This window comes from Thunnus albacares, chromosome 6 (genome assembly GCF_914725855.1).
Source record: "Thunnus albacares chromosome 6, fThuAlb1.1, whole genome shotgun sequence".
Lineage (NCBI taxonomy): Eukaryota > Metazoa > Chordata > Actinopteri > Scombriformes > Scombridae > Thunnus > Thunnus albacares.
This window is the reverse complement of record NC_058111.1, coordinates 10385879-10409886: the sequence shown is the minus strand read 5'-3', so window position 1 is coordinate 10409886 and position 24008 is coordinate 10385879. Positions and strand designations below refer to the sequence as shown.

Sequence of the window (24008 nt, the reverse complement as noted above, 5' to 3'; positions counted from 1 at the left end):
TCTTAAAAAAAACGACCTTTATTGAAGACATTCTTGAATGTCGACAGCTGCATTTGATATTAGAGTGGTATTCAAAGAACGATAAAAAGACATTGGGACAGCACATAAAAAAATATTTTTCAAAATAAAGAAAAATACACTACCAACTCAGAAATCTCATTTTTGAGTTTTAACACCTAAAGACTACTTACTCTCATTTTGGGATTTGTAGTCCTCCTAAATTGTTACATAATATGGCAGGGATAAAGAACTACCACTAGAAAATCTCAAACTTAGATATGTAGTGTTAACTTTACAAAAAAAGGAGAATAACACTGTACATCTTAAAAACATTAAATATACACATGTTCTTGTTCAATCTGACTTCTGTTTCAAGATGGTGAATTGAGTATATTAGAGTTATATGGCATAAACAAAACTTCAGGTCCCGTCCCTGTGCGAACTACTCATCATCCTCGTCATCATCATCATCTTCTTCGTCGTCCTCCTCTCCCTCATCTTCCTCCTCATCCTCGTCATCATCATCTGCAGCAGCAGCTGATGCTGAATCCACTTTGCCTTTCGTGCGGTAGGCGACGATATCCTGTGGAGTGCAAGTGTTTCAGTGAAACAGAGAAGCCTACTGTTTTCTATACTTAAAAGTCAATAAACCGGATTTATTCAAGTCATAAAAACAAGTCAAGCTTCAATTAGACAAAGGCTGTTTACCTTGTCGTATTTCTCCTTCAACTTGGCAGCCTTCTTCTCATATGGCTGCTTGTTTTCTGCAGATGAGCTGTTCCACATCTCTCCCAACTTCTTTGCAGTGTCCCCAATGGAGAGCCCTGGATTCTCACCTTTTACCTTGGAGCGAAAGTCGGCGCAGAATAGGAAGAATGCAGACCTGTGGGGGAGGGGGGTGGGGGGATAATGTGTCAGTGTTCCTAGTTATCATAAAAACAAATGAAAAAAATAGTTAGTCTGGAGCGACTTGATTATAGTGCATACGGTGGTCTCTTGGGTGCATTGGGGTCCTTAAATCGCTTCTTCTTCTGCCCCATGGGGGGTGTGTAATTCTTCATTTCCCTCTCATAACGCACCTTGTCTTGTTTGGCCATATCTTCAAACTTGCCTTTCTCTTTTGGTGACATGGTCTGTGGAAAAACAAAAGCAATTTTTTTTAATTTTTTTTTTTAAAAAACAATCTTGAACATCGAAACTGCTTGAAAAATAATATTGGATTAAGACAAATATTGTTAAAAAGAATCTCAGTGTAATTTATCCAACCTTCCATCGCTCAGAGCATTTCTTGGAGAATTCTGCAAAGTTGACACTGGCACCAGGATGCTTCTTCTTGTGCTCCTCTCGGCATGTTTGCACAAAGTAGGCATATGAGGACATTTTGCCCCTCGGCTTCTTTGGATCCTTCACCATCTTGGCTTACTAAATGCGAGGGAAAGAGAATGTTTTGAATTAAATATATCCCAAATCTATTTTTGGAGCAGCACAAGCAATATCTAAATATCTCCCTGCTCAATTGTCTGCCTCTTGCTTTGTCAGGTCCATCTATTGTTTAAAATCGGGTGGTGGGAGGGGGGTGTCTGGGGTGACTGATGATCCATTATATGTAGAGGTCAACATGCTGCTTCTTAAACTACTAAGCTACTCCCAACTGCAATTTCGTTTAGTGATGCTTATAGCATGCACTCACGGTGACATGGTATAGAGCTAGTGAGAGCACATGCAACTGTATCTTGTAGCATCCACTTGATATAACGTGTAGCTAGCGAGTTTAGAGGTGTAGATGTGGAAATTAGCATTAGCTCTTTGATCGTTCGCTAACTGTTAGCCAGTATGGCTCCGCTCTTTGCTTTGTGTCCCCTTGCCATGAAGCTAGGCTAGCTAGTAGCAAACTGCTAGCAAACAGGCTCATCATCATGCTCGTATCCATGAGACGATTATTAAAATGGCTGATTAGATCACCAACAATGGTTAGCAGGCTGCTTTCAGGCCTAAAATTTCAGCGCAATGGCCTGTCTGCATAATGCAGATTATCGCATTTAAAGTTTTAATCAAAGTGACGATGATCTCAGACAAAGATGCTCTGTCTGTATCACCGCCGTAGGGGTTGCTTCAGCACCAGTCAGCGGTGTTAAGTTGTGTTAGCTTTTGTGCCAGGCTAACAGCAGGCATGAGTTAGCTTGTTGCCGTTAGCTGGAAACACATTAGCGGACGTAAACGTTACGCTAACACAAGAGTGGCCGTTAACTTAGCCATTGGGGGGAGTTATAATTTATCGTGGTTGTTATTTATGGCCGCAACTAATGTCAGTGTCAGGCAACTATACGTCGCCATATTAGCAAGACAATGTTTAACATCATTGTGTTAGCATCCTATCCAGCTCTGTCATGCCACTAAACATGTACAACCCCGATGTACTCTGCAGAATACATATTACAGCCCGCTGGTTCATTCATAACAGATAATGTTACATACTAGTCTCTTGGTTAATAAGTTAACATATATGACGCTTACCCCTAAAACGCTGTATGAGGCCGGCTGTACGTCGTTACGTCTCAAACAATGGGAAGAAAGCACCATCAATGCGCGGTTCTCCGGCTGTGAGGATCCCTCTGTGTTTATCCTGCGTGTCGAGCTCCGGCTGTCGGACATTGGCTGCCGCCAACTCCGTGGAGTATCTTATTGGACACTCGCTATCTCAGTGCTGCTTGTTGTACGGTTGGTTGTCCAAAACACGGTGGGGCGATGCAAGACGATGGCGCTAAACATGAATTACAGACAGCGTTCATTATCCACATAATAACAAAAAGATGCATACAAGTTACAATGAAGCTGGGATGGGAAACAACAGCAGAATAGTGTGGTGGAAGAAGTAGTCTACCTTATTAAAATAATAACACAGTTTGAAATTAAGCCATCAATAAAAGTACACATATCAGCAAACTATTCTTATCAAATAGCATCAAAACACCTTTTCAGAGCGTTATATTATTATATACTGCATGGTGTATTATTACTATTATTACTGTATTAGTGTAATATATGAAGAAACATATAAATTAAGAAGCATTTTAATTCTGCAGCTAGTAATTAAATAGTAATTAAATATAAACAGTATGCGTATATATATATATATATATATATATATATATATATATATATATATATATATATATATATATATATATAAATTGAAAATTGGCCTGTTTGTGCTGTCTGGTTGAATAAAATTGAGTGTGAATTAGATAAGACATTAAGAGACAATTAGAAAATACGACATTAAATATTTATAATATATATAAATAAATATCTATATTTTCAGAATAGTAACATAATAAAATGTTAAACATCGCCTTTCCCCGAAATAAAGGAGCTAATGGGTGCAAGAATCTGAACTAATTTACACACAATCTGTCATTTTATAAGATGATTCCATGTTTTGTCAGTCTTAATCTGCCAAGTATTAAGTATTCATATAGTAGCAGAGGAGTAAAAAGCACAATATTTCTTTCTCAAATTTCATGGAGTTGAGGATAAACTAGAATAAAATTAAATTACACATGTAAAGTACCTCAAAAGTACAATACTTGAGTAAATGTAATCAGTTACTTCCCATTAATTTTTAATGCAACATCCCCCCTGCTGAGCAGCTCACAGCCATTCAAATGTTGTAGGTCTCCATAACCACAGCACCTAGAGACATGCTGAGATCAGCTCTGTCTGCATGTAGATATATCTCTATTTGTTATACATAGTGGCTCAGACTCAGGCATAGCCTCTACATTTACCAGTGACCCATTTCAGCAAGAAATCCATGAAGTGAAATTTCATCTGGAATGCAAATGAAAAGGTGTACATTACACCAGAAACAACCGTAACACAAGGTACCAAAACAGTGGTCACCAATGGCAACCAAAGGTAATGTTAAACCGAAGAGATTTAAAGATAGAAAGAAACCAACTTGATAACAATTTAATCTAAATTTTGATTAGCATTTGATTTATTCTGGACTGTTTCAGAGTTGAATTTAATTTTTATTACTCCAGTAGTTTTTATTTCATTATAATATTTATGGTATTATATACTATAAATATTATCATGTTCCTCATTCATATGTCATTGCATTGGGTAATTTTAGTTCCTACTTGCTGTTGTTGGTGTTGGGACAATTGTGAGTATAACAGGGAAAGTCTGATGTGAGTGAAGGTGGTTGTGTTTACTGTCTAGACATATTGGGTGGTGGGAGGTTTATTCAAAGAGAGACCTGCTTATATCCACTACCCAAAATGACAAGAATATGCTGTATATCAAGAATTCAGGGCTACATTTCTAATATTAAAATTGTTTTGCAGAGGGGAAACAGTGGTGGGATCCCTACGAAACATCTCATAGAAGAGAATTCATTTATCGACCTAATTCAGCTGCAGAGATTCTGCTGTAAGTTCTATTTATGGATTTCTAGGCTTGTGGTGAAGTTACATAGGTATATAGCAGTTGTGTGTTTTTTTTGTATGTGTGTAACTGTATGTCTGTCTATGTTGATGTAGGTCCCCAAAGTCAACATCATTTATAGACTCCCATTCACAATCTGAACCCTTTGGTTCAACTGTGTACAATAAGGATTTTTGCTGGAAGCCAACCTGTAGACCTGAATGCATTCGCACAGGAACAGCCTCAGGACAGAGGAGAAACAACCCACATCCAAGTCAGGTTGGTATTTAGGCTGTGTAAGCCTCAGCCGAAGATTTTACATTTAATGTTGAATGCCATGCCCGACCCCTCACAGTGCACTGTAACCTTCAAATCAAGCTATTTTCCCCAAGTCTTTCATGATGTGGAGGCTGCCTAGGGACACCACACGAAGCTCTGACTCTGGCAGGTTCCCTTGGAAATGTCCCCCATCTCAGGGGGAGATCCGTAAGGCTTTGACAGCACAGTACCGGTCCACCTACAGATGTGACTTCATGGGCTTGCCTCAAGGTAGGGGAAGTCTGCTGGCTAGTTCTGTGTTATGTGAAATTATGTCAGAACAGCTGAAGTAATAACATTCACGCAGTCAGGGATGTATAAATTAAAACATCACTATACTAATAATATGTCTCTCTACAGTTTCTTTTCATTTTGTCATGGAACTTGTTTGACAAGATATTATCACATTAATAAAGCAGAACAAAGAGCCGCACCTCTGCACAGCAAGTGTCAAGTGCTGCTCTCTACTGACACAGAGATGAAGGACTATTACCGCCAGCCAATGCAACGACCTGAACTGCTGGGTAATCACTCCCACCGTCACCGCAAAAGAGATTATAGTGTGGCCTGCCGTGGTATAGGTACATGTAAACTCAAAAACACTGACAATGCATGTAAACAATGTAAAAAAAATAGAATTCATTAAAATCTAATCCTCTATATGTTGCAGTTCCAGCTGTTGTGCAAAGGCACATTCACACTCAGCAGAAAGGATTGGATTTGACAACCTATGACAGGTTTTGTGGAAAGAGAATCACTAATGTCACATCTGTGATAAAGTCACTACCGCCCCAGGAGCTGCAGCAGATACACACAGTTGTACCCGAGGAAGGTTAGCATCACCTTACTCATTTAAATGTTTGAGCATTCTGACATAATGCTGACTGATTTTGACAGACAAGTAACTCATGTTGAGTATCTGTCTCTAGGTTTCCAGAAAAGGAGGCTGTAAAAACAATTTTGAGTAACGAAGCTCATCCAATCAGTGGGGAGAAACTTCCAGCTGTGGTGCTCAATTCCTGCTCACCAGAGTGGATATCAAGTTGGCCAGAACCTCTTTAAACCTAACTGCTTATATTTATCTTTCTTACACATTTCATTTGCTAATTTTTGCTGTGTAACTCTGTTGTGATAATTAAACATCTCTGCCTGATGAAAATTGTCTCCCTTCGTGTGTCATCGCCCCCAAATTCTGCTATCTGACATTATGCAGTCTGTCTGCAGCCTGATAACAATGAGAAAGAGAATAAAAGCAACGATTTAATTGATTCTATCTGCACAGAAAATAACCAGCAATGACAGCTCTTGTTAGGTATTAATCATTCCTCTGTTTTAAATTATGAAATATTTGCAAGGAATATTATTAATCTTTACTTATAATAATCTTTTTGTTTATTTTATTCTTTCCCTCAGTAGTTGCAATTAAAAAAACATAAAAATTGTCTGCAATTGCTACAATATTAAACTGATTAATTTGCAATCTAACGGCACAATATATATTAGTATTATTAAGATTTAATAAGACAATTAAGCTGTTTTTCTCTTTGGAAATGCAGTGTCTTGTTTTTACTTTTGTAGTCTCAGTTTTCACTCTGGGTTTCTTAGTTACCAGGGCCACCTGCTCTGCTCGGGTGTAATGTTAGAGCGAGTGTCAGATAGTCTGTTTGATTAAGGTCTGTTTGAAGGTGTAACTGTGGAAATGTGCTGCACTTAACTCTGCTTTTTACAACACCTTTAAGAGCTCACAAGGATGCCGTTGGGAAAAAAGGTTCGCTCTTCCTCTGCTTCAGGAAGATTAGAAACCCTACATGTGCCCAGGTAATTGCTGTTTTTTTTGTTGGTCTTTCAGCACAACAAATCACGCATTTGTTGTTAAATGTCATTCCAATTTAATTCACATTTTTATACCAGGAGGTTTAATCTCCCCGGAAGGGATGTTAAGATGATCGGATGAGGTATTGAATTGTTTATCTGTCATGTATTCCTCTTTGTCCTGTTCAGAAAATGTTTACTGTTGTCATGGTGCTGGAGTTGCCATCTGTGGCAGCACTGAGCAGTTACCATGTAATACAGGAAGTCACCTGGGATTCATAGTCACATTCCTAACATTAGATAGATGAAGTTGGTTTGCAATGTTGGCTACATCAAATCAAGTGAAGTTTATTCTCACAGATATACATATGCTTTAAATTAGGGGTAAAACAATTACTTGCTGAAATTTACCCATAATGACAATAATGAGAAACATGCTTACACTTAATCAAAATAACAGACACAGAGTTTAAATTCTCCCAGCATCCTTTCTGAATTGGGGAGCACAGGAGAAAGGACAAGACAGACTTCGGGGCTAGGTTGTCTGGGTGAGAAAGTCACAGATGACTCCTCAGCATCAAGACGAGTGGGTGTCAGCGAGGACAGAAAAGAGCAGCCTGAATGGTTGGTGCGAGAGCTGCTGAAACAGAACAGACGAAGACACTCTGTCACACTTGGAGACAAGGCTCAAATCATGAGACAACAGCACCAGCACTCTATTGATTCAACCCACAGCCTCAAGGTACATTTTTCAAAACATCTCTGTGAATGTGAGCTCAGAGGAGTGAATGCGAGCCATTTAAATGTCAACCCATCCATCCAAAAAAGTCTAGATTATTTTGTGCCATCATACAATTTTTCACCTTTCCCCAATGAGTCACTTTTCTCAAATTGCCAGTTTTAGCCTCAAGGTGTCACTAGAGTGTTACATTGCTATGCTTGCCAGTTTGTATGCACTTTCCAAAGTACTTAAACTCAACTCCAGCAGAAGCATGTCTCACCAGCAGAATGAATGTGAAGTAATGCCAAAAATGCCATTTTAAATCAAGTTGATGATCAATTTACTTGCAGCCTGACAGCGCATCGGGCAGGACCATCTATCCCAGTCCCTGGGATGTCATGTTTCAGGCCAAAGTAAAACAAACACAGTTGCTGAGCCAACTACTTAAAAGGACCACAGTAGATTCAAACTCAAGCTTTCAAGCTGACATGAATGATAGAATGACATAGGAGGCTGGTGCAAATGCACCAGCTGAAGTTTGTGGGTTTTGTTTGCAGATGTCAGTCACACTTTCCTGCTTAATGTAATGAGCAATGTGCCATAACAGATTAGGCGGAGCAGACTCAAGAGTTCAAAGTTATGCAGCTCTAATAAAGGGATTTGGAAAGCAGTTGAGGTTATATGAACACTTTCAGTATTTCCATCACTCTGACTGATTAAACAATTATCTCCTCAATTCAGGAGATACCGTTGGGAACCCACGACTCTAGTTACATCCTTGAGGAATTAGGCTGTTTATCCCTGTTATTTATTAATGATAGATCAAAGAGTGTCATGGATCAAGAACCCGTTGCTAGGAAACCATGGCAAAGTGGAGAGAGGCCATTAACACAGACAGCATGGCCTGTCATCTGAGACATGTCATGCTGTAGCTGGTGGCTGCTTGTGGTGGCCATGACAGACAGTCATTAACAGTCAGAGGTGGAGCCCTAATCATGTGTGTTGATAATTATACATAGCATCTCCTCTCCATTGCCATTAACATCTCCTCTCTAACCTTGATTTGTATTTTTAGCACTCAGACTTTTTGAACTGTCTGGTGAGTGGATTTGAGTGGACTGAAAAAATAAAAGGAGCATTTTGCCATAACTTGAATACTTGTTTTCTAGCGCTACTCAAACATATTAATCTTCTTTGTCCTCCAATTGTTGTCTTATAATATTCATAATCAACCAGCATAATAGTAATGGTGTGTGTCATTATGTAATGACACATTTTTTCTTTTTCCTCTCTGCAATTAGATTGATGAGAAGATTTCACTTGATAACCTCCAGAAACTGAAACTAGCATTTGAGGTACTGTATGAATGGCATCTTTTAAAAAAAACAACAACAGATAGTCTGTTTTTTTCATTTCTGGGCGATTTGACTGTATTTTTCTTTATAAAGGAATTTGAAACAGGAGGTTTGGGATCCATTGATGCGAAGAATTTTGGACATATAGTGACGAAGTGTTTGGGCTTTCCTTTCACAGTAAGACCGTGTCACATTTCTCTTCCTGTCACTCTTTCACAGATTCTCTCATCTCTGTGTGACTCAAATCCTTGCAATTAAGGACCAGACTTAGCAATAACCTGATTAATTATGCCATTTTTTCTACATTAACTATCATCTTTGGGTCATTGTTCTTTATTCTTTTGTTCTTTGAATTTCACAGAGCAATGCACAAATTCAAGGGTTATTTAAGAAGATTGATTATTCAGGCCAGGGAAGGATTTCATGGGTGAGTTGAAATTCATATTTGTTTCTTATGGAGCCTACAGTCATTTTATTCAGTGCAACTGAAATTGCTATAGTTATAACGCTTTGCCATGCATACTAACACCAGGAATCTACAATAAAAAGTTAGGCCACCATGAAATGGGACACAATGATTTGGGCTAAATCAGCTTTTCTAGTGCCAACTTGACTGTTTCGCATTTATCTTCTGCTGACACCCAGGTGATGCTTTCACAAGTTATAGCCTTGACTGTACTGCTTGACTTTTAAAATAATCTCAGGGTTTTTTTTCTTACTTTTCTTTTATTTCTTTTTCTTTCCTATATTGTACACTTGAAATGAAGAAATTTCTGGTATTACACTGGAGTATGAGCTTTTATAACACAAACTAATGTGATGCAGGGTGAGTTCTGCACAAACATGCTACAGGAGTACAAAGAGAAGGAGGAAGCAGCAAGACGCAGTAAACAGGTGGCTTTCACTCTGCCAGCCACCATGAAGGCGTTGTGTCACGGTATTCCCATCATCAACATCTGCTCCACCCATGATGGCACCATCATAACTGTGAGAGAAGATGGAGCTGTTTGCTATTGGAGTCCTGAACTTAAACTTCAGAGGACCAAACACATGTTTGTATGTTTGAACTTTTGTACATTTACCTGAAATCTTAGAGGATAAGTCTGATGTTATCCTACATTTTTTCTTTTTGTTAAGCCGGGCACTATAGTTTGTAGCAATAATTACGCAAGAAAGAGTACATTTTGCATTTGCTGAGCACCATTTTCAGTAGCAGATTAGTATAGATTTGGTATGTGGAGTTGACTCTGAATAAACTATAGTGCCTGTGTTCATGGTAACAAAAGAACATGTCACTCAGTGCACATGTGTTGCTCAGTGATGTGTTTTTAACAGTCTTTTAATAAAAATGGAGGTCGGTAGTACTGATTCAATGTTGGTTTGGATTTTTTCGTGAGATTTACGGAGAAAAAAAATACAGAATATCACCAGACTTAGCCTTTAATATTGTCCATATGTACAAAAGGCATTGTAAGGCATTCATTTTATTTGTCACTCCTCTATTTGTATAGTAGGGAAAAAATATCATGAACACCACGAATTTAATAAGATATGACATCATCAATGCAAGGCACAACCTCAGAAATTAGAGTTAAATCAGAGCTTTTATGACAAGCAATTGACACAAATTAAGTTTCTCAAGTATTTATTGCAAGTATATCATAATGGATTGCATTGTAATATATAGAACCATTCAAAAGTTTGGACTCACCTTCCCATTCACTTGAATGAGAAAGTGTGTCCAAACTTTTGACTGGTACTGTAAATGTGTTCGTGGTCTTGTTTCCACCTACGTGAAATTGTGAGAAACTTAACAAATGGATTTGCTCATTAATCACAGAATGATGGACCTGCCAACAGGAAGTCGAAGTGGGCAAGTGATTTTACTCTGATGACAGAGTACAACAAGCTGATGATCGGAACAGGGTAATATGAAAAAAGGTGTAATAAAATGACTAGATTATTGATTAAGCACTGATTCCTTGTTACCAGTCTATACGTTTGTTTATTGTACCTGTCATTCCTATCATGCAGGGACAGAGAGATACAACTTTATGAGCTTTCCACTCTGGAGCCTTATTGCCAAATCAATACACTAGACACAGTCCCTTTGACATTAGACTACGGGTGAGCAACAAAAACAGCATGTCACGATCAAATGTCTTACCAAATGTTCCACTAAGTCTCAACATGTGACGGTTTGTGTTTTTGCCCACAGCTACACAGGTTCTGATAAATGTTGCATTCTGTATGGAGACACTGAGGTAAGTATTTTTGTTGAAACCAGATCCAATTATCAGACAAAAATCAGTCATTATATCTCACTTGATTCATACTGTGATAGGTTATTTTGTTTTTATTTGTGATGCAGGGATGTGTGAATATCATTTTAGTATCTTCTGTTGCAGATACCCTCAGGTAATGTAATTTTTCTAATCTTCTACTGGACCTATTCTCTCTAGTTCAGTTAATCCTCCTCCTATTGTACTTTGGTAACATTTGAACAGGAATGAGAGGATGCAAAGTATCATAGTTAACAGTATACACATTTTTTGTAGTATACTGCATTTGTATCAGAAAGTTCTGAGCATTTTTGCCAGCAAATCTTCCGCCAGCCACTCTGTCAGTGATTAAATTCTGATTGTCTACACAGCTGGGTGACCAAAGAAAACTCAGAGGGTGACATCAACCATTAACAACCAATCAGATATGTGTGCTTTCTTGCTTCCCTCCTAGATCATGTTCTTGGCTGATCAAAAAGAATTAGTCAGTGAAAAAGAAACAAGAATCTTTCTTATGAGTGAGCAACATTTGCTGCATGTTTACTGAATCCTGAGCAGAATAACACCTGTTTCGTTGAGTAAAAGGTTTGGAACCCTCTACAGAGTATATTAACATTACCAGTGGTAGTCATTGCAGCAAGATTTTACAATAAATAAAATCACACTCAGAATCAGAATTACTTATAGTGATAAGAGTAATAGGATTGCCTGATTTGCCAAAGAAGTAAAAGCAAATCTTTATATACATACAATAACAGAACCACTTAACTGAATGAGATGAATAATAAAAATATTAATTATTTCATAATTGTTATATATATATTTGCAGCAAATAATTTGCAAATATAATGCAATGTAATTGCACAAAATTACATCTTTTCTTTATAATGTAAGAAATAATGTAAGAAATAAGCTTTCAGTTATATCACAAAAATATGGAAATATACAGCATAATATACAGCTTTCATAGGAAGATATTTAGAGCAGAATATTGGTTGCAGTGTTATCAACAATTTCTAATGGCAAAGTAATTTATAGCGACAGATGGCAATTTGCTGAATTTTACATATTTTAAAGGAAAGTTAAAGATTTACTGTGTATTTATTATTTATTCAATTGATTTTTTTTTTATTTTTCCTCAATCAACCATAAATATATCTGACTTTATGAATTTCTCTGTATGTAAGTGTCTGTATATTTTAGTTGCTCAAGAGAGGCAGCAATTATTGATTCATTCATTCTTTTTCAGTTAAAAAGCACATTTCAGTGTATTCAGGATGAAAATTCATATACATGTACTGTATGTGAGCTGGATTCGTGGCATGTCTAATGCACTTATTTTGTTCAGGTTATACTGGAACAGAGTGTATGGACTGTGAAGTCTGAGAGTCATATTTGCACGGCTACTTCAAAGATATGGTGGAAAATTATTGCTTCCTATAGGTTCCCTACCTTTCAGAGAAATTATATACAGTGTGTGGATGTAAGGATGTGTACTAGAAAATGTGAGCAGGTCTGACTGTGAATTTTAACTATTATTTTTTATAGATTATGGAATAAATTACCAAAGATTGAAAATATGCCCAACATAGCAATTGATAATGCAGTGCTCTTTCCAAGTGTGACATTTGTGAGATGGAAGGTTCATCAGGACTGGGTGACACAGGTGACATTTTACCTTCCACTCTATGTGTACACTTCACTTCTGTTTATTTTTTGAAGAAATATACTCAAGTTTAGCCAAGTGACAACGTATAATATCTTCCAAAGCAGTATAACAATCAATATTGAGCAACTAACTCTCTTCTCTGACTTTAGGCAAAATATTTGCCAAGTTTCCAAGCTGTTATCTCATCATCAAATGAAGAGGCTTCATCTCTTGTTATAGGTAATTTATGTTAAGCTATTTTCTTTGGCTTTTTTTGTTGTTTTTTTTTTTTTTGGCATATGTTCTGCACATGCCCAAAAATAACAATCAATCCAAGATGTTCATTATTGTCACCTGTGCTTAAACACGTACTTACCTCTCTATTCCTACACATGCCATGTTTCTATGTAATGAAAGACCAAAATAGAAAATTGAAGATGATAATAAAAAGTATCAAGTTCTATATGAGCAGCAATTAAAATTTGTACTGAACATGAGGCGCCCTTGTAGGAGAGCTGTGAGGGATGACTCATCTATCACAAATCCACCCATCAGTGCCAGCGTGTGTGTGCATGATCTCCCGTGTACGTGGGCATGTCCATTTGTCAGCTTAGTCATTCTCATAATGACTCACCCTTGCTCCAAAAAGCATGTTTTGATTGATGTTTGTACACATGTCCTTGTAATAAAATGCTTTTTTTCCCTTCTTAAGGTTGTGTGCTGCCTTTAACGGACGCTGAGCAGCAGTTGAGTGAGATCAGAGAGGCTTGCTATGAAGGTAAGACCAAGAAGGTCCAGCTGAGCTGGACTCCACAGCTCCGGGCATCATGTGACCAGACAGTCTTCACCATCTACAAAGGTGTGAAGACGTTTGATCTTTGTCAGAAGCACAGCCTGCTGGTTACTGGAGGCATGGATAGACTCATACGCATGTGGAACCCACATTTTTCTGGGTGAGGAACGATGTTTTATTTGGCTCTCCTACTAATAAATCAAAAAGACAAATAAATATATGTTTCTTTTTTTCTTTTCAGAAAACCAACTGGGATTTTGAAAGGCCATTCTGCTCCCATCATCTACCTCTGCATCTCCTCAGAAGACAGTCAGATCTTCTCAGTCTCCATAGACAGCACTGTGAAAGTGGGGCATGACTCAATTCTTATGTTTCACTTGTGATATTTTCTGCCCTAAATGATACAAATTAATACAATATTCATATGACTGTACATGCAATACCTACTGATGACATTTCACCGGCTCCCATTTCAGATCTGGGATATTCAAGATCAGTGTTGCCTGTTTACAGCAGACCCCAAGGCCACTGGGATTCACGGTGACATATCTGCATGCTCATATTCCCCAGCTATGAAATCCCTTTATACTGCAGCAGACTGCATGGCAGTGCTGTCCCTCAAGATAAGGTTGGTTTTCATGTCTTTGTGTGTTATTCATCATAGACTCCAAAGTGCTCTAGAGATATTTTGAAAATGCTGTAATGAGCTAATTTATGGATATGTCAGGTGTCATACTTCTAAAATAAGACAGCTGATGATGTAGTAGATTTCCTATTAAGGGACTGAATATCCTAGATTTACCCAAAAGATATAGATTTGAAGTTTTTTCTGTCTTAGTGATGAATGTAGTGCTTTAATATTCATCTCACTGTTTATTATCTTTTCCCTCTGTGAGGCCACAGCTTTGCAGCCGCCTGAATGTCTCACATAATGAGCCTATAATTTGCTGTGGCTACAGTGAGGAGTTTCGTCAAGTTGTCAGCTGCACTGAGGGATCTGTGAGTAAATTAGTACTTTACAACATCACGGACCCAGATGACCAGCTTCACATTTCTAGTGAAAAATGAAATCAGTCTGTGGAACATGGACATTTTATATAACCAAATGAATATCAACTGTAAAATTCATTTGAAATGTTACTGGCTTTAGGTGGTGAAAGTTTGGGATTTTGACACTGGACGTCAGGTTTTTGAGTTTGGTGGCACACATGACCTGTCTGCCATCACTTGCATGACTTTTGACCCCAAAGGGAGGAGGTACAGTATAAGAGTCACCTTGTCATGAAATATGAAATATGTTTACCCTTCACTTCATCACAGCACAGTATGTTCTTGTGTTTGCAGACTCATCACAGGGGGAAGAGAGGGCTGTCTAAAGATCTGGAACTTTAACAATGGGCAGTGCCTAAAGACCCTAAAGAAGGGTACGAACTGTAAATGTTCACTACTTCCTCAAAACAAAATGTTTTTAAAAGAACAGTTTTTAGTTTCCAATAATTATGAAACAATGTTTTTTTTTTCTAATCTTGCCTTTATAGATGGTGAATGTCACGAGGTGTGCGACTGCATCTTTTTGAAAGTTCACGGGAATTCGTAAGTAATGATTTGGTATTTGGTAAATGTTCCAGGCTCTGTATAAATATTAATCCATGCTGAGCTTGTGCAATTTATGTTTGAAGCTATGTGATGTCTGTCGGCCAGGACCGGAAGATTGACATTTACTCAGTGAGTACAAAAGAAAAGAAAAGACATATCTTCTATCTTCTTTGTCAGTTGTATTTCAGGAATCCAAGTCCAATTATTTCTCCAATTCCTCCATCCCTTCAACATATCACATCCCATTTGCATTTGTTTACATTGTCATTACCAGCTGAACTCCATTCTGCAATAGCAAAAGAATACTGATAGTTCGTGCCACATACTGTATAGCCTGTTTTGAATTTCATTATAAAACCAGACAATAGCAAAAGAACTCATTGTCACTGTCTGGTTTACAAGGATGTTCTACCACCTACTATTTTTGTGATCCAAACTTGACAAAATGTATTGAATTTTGAGTTAGAAAATGTCTCTTACGTGCTGACTGTGCTGCTGTATTTTGTCAGGACATACCTGAGGACCCTCATCATATCCAGAGGCCACGGCCTTCATGGCAGGATGATCTGGTGATTAATGAGCAGAAAACTCTTTTGACAATAACTAGATTTTCAGGCAGCCCAACATAATAAGTAGTTTGATGGGCTCTGACTGAGGGTTTGTTTCCCCCCAGTGAAATTTATTTCAGACAGACAGTGTACAGTATATATGAATATATTATTATATAATATAGAAAACTACCAAGTAGTATATAAAGTAGTTCAAATTGGCTCAACATTGTTCACACACACTATTAACACACAGTTCTACTTGAGTGCATAATAATCAAATAATATAATACATATAACAATATAAGAATCTGTTAAGGAGCCATTCTGCATAATTATTACTTTTGATACTTGAAGTATAAGTATAGTTTTGCAGATAATACTTCTATACTTTTACTTCAGTACATTTTTGAAAGTAGGACCTTGTAATGGAGTATTTTTGTAGTATGGTATTGCCACTTTTACTAAAGAAAAGGATGTTAATACTTCCATCACTGGTGTTTTTATGTAAAGTCACGTTTCAAATATATTATAACCTGCACTTGGTCATGTGTATTTGCATCTACTTCATGTCTGTATGTGTATGCAGAATGCGTTTTACCACAGTACATTTGCTTTCCTACCTGTCTAGTCACTGTGCATTATATAGCAGGGGTGCTTGGTCTGTTCATGCTCTGACTCAGTCAGCGGTGCACCTGCAGGGCTGTGAAGATAAAGGTTTCCTGCTGGTTCTGTGTTCATATTACACAGACACATAGAGGACACTGTAGCCTTTGGTCCTAAGAATCGTTTTTTTTGCTGACTGGCTGGAAAGCTCAGAGAGAGATGGATAGCAAAGCCTTCCTGATCTCTGTCCTACTGTGCAGCATCGCCTTCAGAAACATTTTTAACTTGAGCAGCGGGTTACTCCATACCCCCTGCCTCCCTTTTTTCTTCTTCTTTCCTTTGTTCCATTTCTCTCAGTTTTGAGATTTTCAGTTACATATTTGGAAAAGTTTTTAGTTTCTTTCCTATGTCTGCTTATATCTACATGTACTCATATCTCTCTCTCTCTCTCTCTCTCCATATATATATATATATATATATATATATATATATATATAGAGAGAGAGAGAGAGAGAATCTACTGTGAATACATTACAATTAATGGTCATATTTCATACAATTTTCTATATATATATATATATATATATATATATATATATATATATTATATTCTTTTCATAATTGTTGATGTCATCATACCACATAGTTTTTCTTTGAGTCAAAGTCCCAGCCAAAGCCATGCTTTGACCTGTCAGTAATCGTGTAGTTTATGCCTGCTCCAGAGAGTCTGAACACTCACTGAAATGTAAGGACGGTTTTACCACTGACTCAGTTCAGGTGTGTACCAAATGTACCTTTGCACTCCCACTACAATGTATCATAGGGTTATCTCTGTTTTTTGGCATGTTTTTGTTTTGCACATGAAATGATATCGGATTTGAGTCAGATCAAAGGTTTAGACCTATTTTTGAAAAAAATCTGCATTAGAAATGCAGATGAGTCCACCCTCCAAAATGTCACTGTTTTGTTATTCAGGGCACATCAAACAGATACTACAACTTGTGCTAGACTTTGGGGATCTTTTTCTCACTATTGATCATTTTGTCAGACTAGGTTTTGCATTTTGGTGGATATCTCATTGAGAATGAAACTAGTCTGTTTATATGATCACCCAACCTTTAGACCATAATATATCCTATAGCTAAATTCACTGGGTCACAGCAGGTGACATTTAGGACTTTGAAATGGAAAATATTAAGTTTGGATTCCTGGCTTTCCTCATTCACTGCAAAAAGGGGTAATCAGGCAAAATGCAACATTTTATAGCCATGCTTGTGGAGTGGCTCCAGGGATGGTTTAGTCTAGACTGAAATATCTCAACTATTGGATGGATTGTCATGGAAGTTTGTACAGGCATATTTGATCCCAAGAGGATGAAATTTAGACATGAGGTTTATGTCCAAATATACCCATCAGCCTCAACTGTATTTTGTATTTAGTGCAAATTTGCAAATGTTATTACATTTACTGGCTAAACATTAACATTTAGCTCAAAGCAAAGCTGTGTCTAAGTACAGTACAGTGTGACTAGGGTGGCTGTAGACTTTTATTTTGAACAGCTACTACACTATCTTAATCAAAATAGATTCTGTACTTCTGATCCACATAAAGTTTTAAAACAGGACTGTAAACTTTATTAGCTCACTGCAGAAAGACGTAAATTCACTTTTTACTACATCTCTGCAATAAATGAAGCTCTTTGATACAATGACACAGTATACCGTATCACACCCTGCAGTGCTATAAAAATTCAAAACATTTAATATAAAATGAAATCAACTGAAACTTCTCTTCATTATCAGGTAAAATCACCAACTGTAGTGTTTGATTCAGCGTTTTTCTCTCAAGGTCTCTCACAGACCCCAATAAAACCACACAGTAGATTGCAGTTCTTTTATCTAATTTTACCTGTTCAATTTGGTCATCTTGACAGCAGGGCATTGTCCTCTCCACATGTGCTCTAGGAGAGAAAATTGATTCTCACTAATGTCGTATGATCCATTGGAGGAGGTGACACGCAGTCTCTAGCCATGTCTTTCATTATGGCTGGCGGTTACACTCATGCCAAAGAGGGCCATTAACAGAGTAGGAAGATTGCATTACAGTGGCCAGTAAGAAAAGTGACCCCTTTGATTATCTGCAGAGCCCTCTCTTGAAATTGTTTTCATTAATGGCTAGCAGGAGGGAGATCAATGGGTTGATATATGTATATATAGGTCTACCACCTTTAGCCAGTGAGCCTCTGGTTCACTGTGAATTAATCTGTTTCTGCAGATGGTCAGTGATGTGTTACATCTCATTAAATTTGAAAACATGGCCCTGTTCAGCTTACTTTTTCACTTCAGCTTGCAAACAATAGCATTCACTAATGTGTGTCCAAGGCAAAAAAAAAAAGCCTTCTGCTTTTCCTGATTTGGTTCGTGTTGTGTACATTTTCTTTTTGGAAGCATTGCCCCAATGAAACATTCCCATGGAGTTCAGTGAGTAATAAGCACATGAAGCTAAGATGAATCATTTTGTATCACTGTGAAGTACAGTGGCAGCAGTAATGTTTGGCTTGTCTGTTTGCTCAGGGGGTTTAACATCAAGTCAGTTGCTGCTCCAAAATGTGTGACACACTTGGCCAGAATACTGTAAACGAAATCTGGTCTTGCGTGGAAAGTCATTGACATTCATATACAGCTTGAAACAAGCCACAATGAAACATTTTATTTTTTTATTGAGGATTCCTCTCAGCTGTTTAATGAGACTCCCTAGAATGCAGAGAAACATTTCCATCATGTCTTTTGGTGAACAGTTCTGTGACCTTTTAGTTGTTCACTTTTTCTGTGAGGATGGCAAACTCCTTAAACATGTCTGAATTGATAAGTTTAAAGGAATTGTTTTGACATTTTGGGAAATATTCTTATCATATCATTGTTCCTGAAGGCTGTGCCATCAGTGTATGAATATGTGTGTGAATGAGTGAATATTGGCATGTAGCATAGAGGAGTGGATGGAAGACTAGAAAGGCGCTATATAAATGCAGTCCATTTACCAGTCACTGTCTTGCCGTTAGTTAAAAGAGAAGATTAATACCACCTTCAAAATTGAACACTAAATTTGAAGCTACAGCCGGCAGCCGCTTAGTTTAGCATAAAGATGGGGCAAACAGCTAGCCTGGCTCTGTCCGAAAGTAACCGTCATTTTTGTACTTTTTTGTTTTTTTCACTGACTGAACAAATGAGATATGATGTGTTCATTAGTTTGCTGGTAGGCCGATTTTGTTCCCTTTCAACTGAGCCAGGCTAGCTGTTCCCCTTCTTTTTGCTGAGCTGCTGGCTGTAGTTTCATGTTTATTGTACAGACAGGAGAGTGATATTCTCATCAAACTCTTGGCAAGAAAGCAAATAAGCCTGTTTCTCAGAATGCTCCCAAAAACTAATGGCCTGTACCATTATTAATATCACATCAGGCTTTATCTGTCTGAAAATATGACTTGGTTTTAAAAGAAGAGACAGCAAAAATGTTGCCTATCTTCCCTGCCAGTGTAAGAGATAAACAGTGAAGCTTTAATAACTTTCCATAGTTGGTTAAACACATGCTGAAGTGATGGAACAGGAGATATTATATCTTTTCATGTTCAAACAAGGACAGGAATCTTTCAAAATAATTCACTCATGACAAAATGCAAATAGAATCATGCTGGCCTGTTGCACTGCAAATAAATTTTCACCCTGCCATAAACTTTTTATTCCTCAGTTGTTAAGAGACACTTCTTTTTTCCTCAGAAAAATGGCCATAAAGGAGATATCCTTTGTGTGACACACTGTCCCCCGTCTCTCCTGGCCACCAGCAGCTATAATGGAGAGATTATAGTGTGGAATGTGGTTTCTGGACGTATACAGACTCGGTTTGTCAGCCCTCTTCCGGATAAACACCAAAATGTTAAAGGTGGTTTTCGAGCTTCGAAGTGAATGATGACTATAATCAATCAAATCTCCTCTGATCGTAAAACCTGCTATGATCAGAACATTTCATTTGTCTCATATTTTTCTCTTAGGACTGGATACTAGTGTTCCAAGCATGATTTTCCTGAAGAACTCCAAGTTACAGCAATTTTCTTCGACCACAGCTCTCCTGACGTCTGGGGCCATGGGTCAGTGTTATGAACAACACTAATTACAGCGCATGATTGCACTTTATAATCCATTACAATCTCTTGCAATACAGTGTCAGTGATGTGCTTTCTTTTAAAGGTTATATAAATCTCTGGAACGTGCTCAGTGGAGGAAAATTTGTGAGCAGCTTCAAGGCTGTAAGATATTTCACTCAACACAGAACATTCCTCTGTTTCACCTTTAGATATCAAGGGATGCAACTCAAGTTCTTACTTGTCTTTCTCTTCTTCCTACTTCCAAAATTGCTGATCAAAGAATAAGACAACTCATACTGCCCTGTTTCTTTGCTTTGCTCTAGTTTTTGAACAATTAGCAGGTACAGTACCTTCCTTGCAGCTACACAATGCAAAGCAGAGCACTTTAATATTCGGGTGAACAGGGGGGCACCTGAAGCAGCTGTGTGTCCTGAAAGCTGAAATAAAACATGTATGACATTCTCCAATTGGAACAGAAACTGCTTATATTTCAAAAAACCCTAAAACACATATTTTTTTGGCTTTACTATCATACCACTTGTATTCAGTTACCTAGCAACATCAGCTCTTACCAATTTTCAGGCGCTCTTATTTTCATGCACTTTAATTTCTTCGTGATTAGTTTCTACAGTTTGTTGCCTGACACATTTTCTAATTTTTTTATATTAGATTTTTTGAAGATGGCTATTATCTTTGGAAATGTATTATCTGTCTGCATGGAAGGTAATATTTGGTCACCATGGGTGAGATAACTGTGAGGTGTTACTAATTGATTCTGTCCATTTTTTTCATTCAGTTAGTGTGAGTGGAATGTGAGAGTCATTGTGAAATAATGAATATGAAGAGCTGGTGATATGTTGGTGTAATTGTTCATGAGAATTTCTTTTTCACTTGTGTTTTGCAGTCTAGATTCCAACAAAAGATTACAAAACTGGCTAAGACAGACAAGGACATATTGTATGCTGCTGACAGAATCGGTTACATCTATGTTTATGACACAGAGACATTTGCTCTTGACGCTGAGCAAAAACCACCAAGAGGTTAGCTTCTCTTTTTCTTGCCACTGCCTCTAATAGACACTCAAAAAACCCATGAATAAATATTTGAAAATTCATAGTTTGAATTTGTTTTTTTTTTTTTTCCCCTTACATTCATTCAGCTGAAAACTTCTGGCGTGCCCACACCAGCAGAGTTACTGGGTATGTGAAGTAAATTCGTGACTTGTTATAGTTCAAATTCTTCTTGTTAGAAGTTTAACTGCAGTTAACCTGCAGTTAGGCTTGTTGTTTCCGTAACTTTTAGCTTGCTGTATATTTAAAGCTCCTGGTGGGTACATCCTTAATGGAGCCAATCATTCTCAGTCTATTGCTGCGACAGACACACAAAGTGTAGAAGAAACTGTGTGTGGGAAGGTCTTAAATAGACGATCAGTATAGGTGAGATGCTGCCCGGGGTGCATCTGCCATCAGACACACCAACACACTGGAAGATTTAGAGTGTTCTGCCAGAAATGCCTTCTCCCATTTCATTGCATCTCATTCATCTCTTTATTCTGGTCCAGCCTGCAGATTGTTGACAATGATCAAGTGGTGCTTACCTCGTCCATGGACTTCACTGTGCGCCTTTGGAGTGCACATGGAGAATTCATAGGTGGGTTTCATTATGCACCAATCCTCTCATCCTAGATATTATTAATGTTCATGCAAACAGCATTAATCTTGAGCATGGTGCAGTGCTTAAGGTGGAAATGCTTTTATATATAGTATGTTCATTCTAGTGTGACTATACACATGGATACTAGGGGGCCCTGGGGCAAAAATGAGCTGCTGGGCCCCCAACCTCCCACTCTCTGTACATTGTGTATGTGTCGTGTCACCTTCAAATATCCATCAAGTACAGAGCACACTGCAAACTACATGGCAGCTTAATTATGTTTTGCCTAGAGAGCCGGTGAACAAACAGAACTCCTACACGAGAATGTGACTCTACTGCTGTGTGTCAATTCCTTTTTGTTAATAACACAAGTTAATTTAAAAAATGAACCATGTAAGCACAATATCATCTAAAAAAACCTTATAAGAGTTTAATGAAATCTTAAAAAAGTCAAATGAAACACCAAAGTATGGTTTACATTTTTTATTACCCATTTGCAAGTGTCTTCATCATTTCAAGTGTTAATTGTAAAAAAATAAATAAAAATTTAAAAAATGAAATTACCACTTCAATTCATATTATTTTGTGCATTTTTCCAAACAACCAAAATGACAGTTAATTAAATGACCATAAACCATTGTTGCTCACCTTGGTAGTCCAGACTTGACTCTCACTGACTCTTTGCAGTGTTTCTCTGAATCTTCCTATGCAGCAAAGGGAAGAGTGTAATCCCTCTCTGGGCCAACCACTTACTGAAATTGCATACATAGCTTTTACAAGATAACTGGACAGAGAGCTGAGTTATTTTAATTTATATGTAACATCATATTGTGGGAAGCTGATAATTTTCCGATTTACAGAAAGTAGACAGAAAAAATGACACATCTACTTTACCATTTTTGCACACCTTTTTGAAAAATTGTTGGAATGTGAAGAAATGTCATTAAAATACTGAAGTATGTTAACAGTAAACAGTGACAGTGAACTGATTTAAAATATTTTAGAAATGAAGATAGTTTTTTCTCTGGCGTTGCAGGGGATGTGCTGCATGATAGGGCACCACTGCAGAGAATTCAGTGTAATGGATTCAATTTTTTGTGACATTTTGAGAAGCCACAGTTTTGACCATGTCATATTCCTTCAGTACCATGTCGTGCAATTCGCCAAACCATTAATATATTTATATTATATATTATATAATTTTGGTCTTTTTCTACAGGGACATTTGGGCAATCTGAGAGCTGGAGCGTCCACATCTCCTCATCCTGGATGCATCCTGCTGTCCCCTATGAGGTTTTGATTGATCCGCTGAGTATGCCAGATCATGAAATTCTGAAAGTAAAAACATGTCTTTCTGATGTCATCAATCCTGACAAGACTGAAGCTGATATGGAGGAACTGAAGGTGAGCAGCATTACTTCCCAAATGATTATCTGAACGGTGTGAGGTATGTTTCTCTGTCTCTTCCTCCCTCCAAATGCTGAACTGAACTGAACTTTGCCTGCTCCTCTTCTGGCATAATTGCAGTCAGAGACACACACTGAGCTGAGACTTCCTCCAACATCCATCAGTGGCACAGACATTGAGGAAGATTAAAAGCATGTTTCACCCACACAAACACAGGACTGGGTAAGTTATAAAAAATTACAACAGCAAAGACTGCTGTACATATGCAATGCAAGTCCTAAACCAGACTTAGCTGAAAATGTGACTGATTTATATTTAGAGTGAGAGTGTCTTTTTTTGCATTTCAGGCTCTGTCAGGCATTTGTCAGGCATACTATCGAATCAGTAAGCTTTTAAAGGCTTTGATACTGTGGAGCCACCAAGCACCAGTGTAAGACCTGACCTCTTCCATGCTGGTATTGATCCTCTCATATGCAGCACTGAGGAACTGGAGTCAAATGAATAAGATGACACTGTATTGATTACAGTTGGGAAACTGGGTCATTGCAGCATCTAATACCATAGAGACAGAGCGACAAAAAATAAAATAGAATGAAATAATAGTGAAAATTAGTGCTGCATATAATCATACTCAACTGGCTTTTTCAACAACAGACCATATAAAATAAAGCCAAAGAACAATGAAAGTGTTGAACTATGTGAA

General features: G+C 37.7%; 3 protein-coding genes across 5 annotated transcripts; 2 read left to right on the top strand and 1 right to left on the bottom strand.

Annotated features, from left to right (window-relative positions):
- On the bottom strand, positions 1-2629 carry hmgb1b (high mobility group box 1b). The gene is made up of 5 exons (XM_044354866.1): positions 2515-2629; positions 1267-1422; positions 988-1133; positions 709-883; positions 1-583 (listed from the first exon to the last, which is right to left on the bottom strand). The coding sequence occupies exons 2-5, from the start codon at positions 1411-1413 to the stop codon at positions 443-445; spliced, it is 609 nt and encodes a 202-aa protein (XP_044210801.1). The 5' UTR covers positions 1414-1422; positions 2515-2629; the 3' UTR covers positions 1-442.
- Positions 2529-5908, top strand: LOC122984416 (testis-expressed protein 26-like). 3 transcript variants are annotated; one of them, XM_044354864.1, is made up of 7 exons: positions 2529-2718; positions 4353-4437; positions 4548-4710; positions 4824-4980; positions 5169-5330; positions 5420-5581; positions 5687-5908. In XM_044354864.1, exons 1-7 carry the CDS (start codon positions 2529-2531, stop codon positions 5809-5811), a joined length of 1044 nt encoding a protein of 347 aa, XP_044210799.1. In that variant the 3' UTR covers positions 5812-5908. The 3 variants fall into 3 exon arrangements, with proteins under 3 accessions (XP_044210799.1, XP_044210798.1, XP_044210800.1); XM_044354863.1 differs by having other exon boundaries at positions 5166-5330; XM_044354865.1 differs by lacking the exon at positions 2529-2718 and adding an exon at positions 3218-3918 and having other exon boundaries at positions 5166-5330.
- Positions 5909-6492: 584 nt separating this feature from the next.
- On the top strand, positions 6493-24008 carry wdr95 (WD40 repeat domain 95). The gene is made up of 30 exons (XM_044354867.1): positions 6493-6567; positions 7045-7303; positions 8584-8637; positions 8731-8814; positions 8999-9064; positions 9463-9693; positions 10478-10563; positions 10672-10764; positions 10856-10901; positions 11009-11055; positions 12468-12585; positions 12738-12807; positions 13280-13520; positions 13602-13707; positions 13837-13988; positions 14257-14359; positions 14511-14617; positions 14705-14784; positions 14899-14953; positions 15040-15085; positions 15466-15525; positions 19881-20043; positions 20153-20248; positions 20349-20407; positions 21150-21285; positions 21405-21444; positions 21807-21895; positions 23118-23302; positions 23426-23527; positions 23653-24008. The coding sequence occupies exons 1-29, from the start codon at positions 6500-6502 to the stop codon at positions 23492-23494; spliced, it is 3009 nt and encodes a 1002-aa protein (XP_044210802.1). The 5' UTR covers positions 6493-6499; the 3' UTR covers positions 23495-23527; positions 23653-24008.

Bases quoted from the DNA above. Each gene is read 5' to 3' on its own strand.
- LOC122984416 (XM_044354863.1), top strand. From the start codon at position 2,529: ATGAGGCCGGCTGTACGTCGTTACGTCTCAAACAATGGGAAGAAAGCA. The intron at 4,711-4,823 runs GTTGGTATTTAG...ATTTTCCCCAAG, and splicing joins ACAACCCACATCCAAGTCAG to TCTTTCATGATGTGGAGGCT. The intron at 5,582-5,686 runs GTTAGCATCACC...CTAGGTTTCCAG, and splicing joins CACAGTTGTACCCGAGGAAG to AAAAGGAGGCTGTAAAAACA.
- hmgb1b (XM_044354866.1), bottom strand. From the start codon at position 1,413: ATGGTGAAGGATCCAAAGAAGCCGAGGGGCAAAATGTCCTCATATGCC. The intron at 1,134-1,266 runs GTTGGATAAATT...GTTTTTCCACAG, and splicing joins AATGCTCTGAGCGATGGAAG to ACCATGTCACCAAAAGAGAA. The intron at 584-708 runs GTAAACAGCCTT...TGCACTCCACAG, and splicing joins TGAAGGAGAAATACGACAAG to GATATCGTCGCCTACCGCAC.
- wdr95 (XM_044354867.1), top strand. From the start codon at position 6,500: ATGCCGTTGGGAAAAAAGGTTCGCTCTTCCTCTGCTTCAGGAAGATTA. The intron at 14,785-14,898 runs GTACGAACTGTA...TTGCCTTTATAG, and splicing joins CCTAAAGACCCTAAAGAAGG to ATGGTGAATGTCACGAGGTG. The intron at 21,896-23,117 runs GTGGGTTTCATT...CTTTTTCTACAG, and splicing joins TGCACATGGAGAATTCATAG to GGACATTTGGGCAATCTGAG.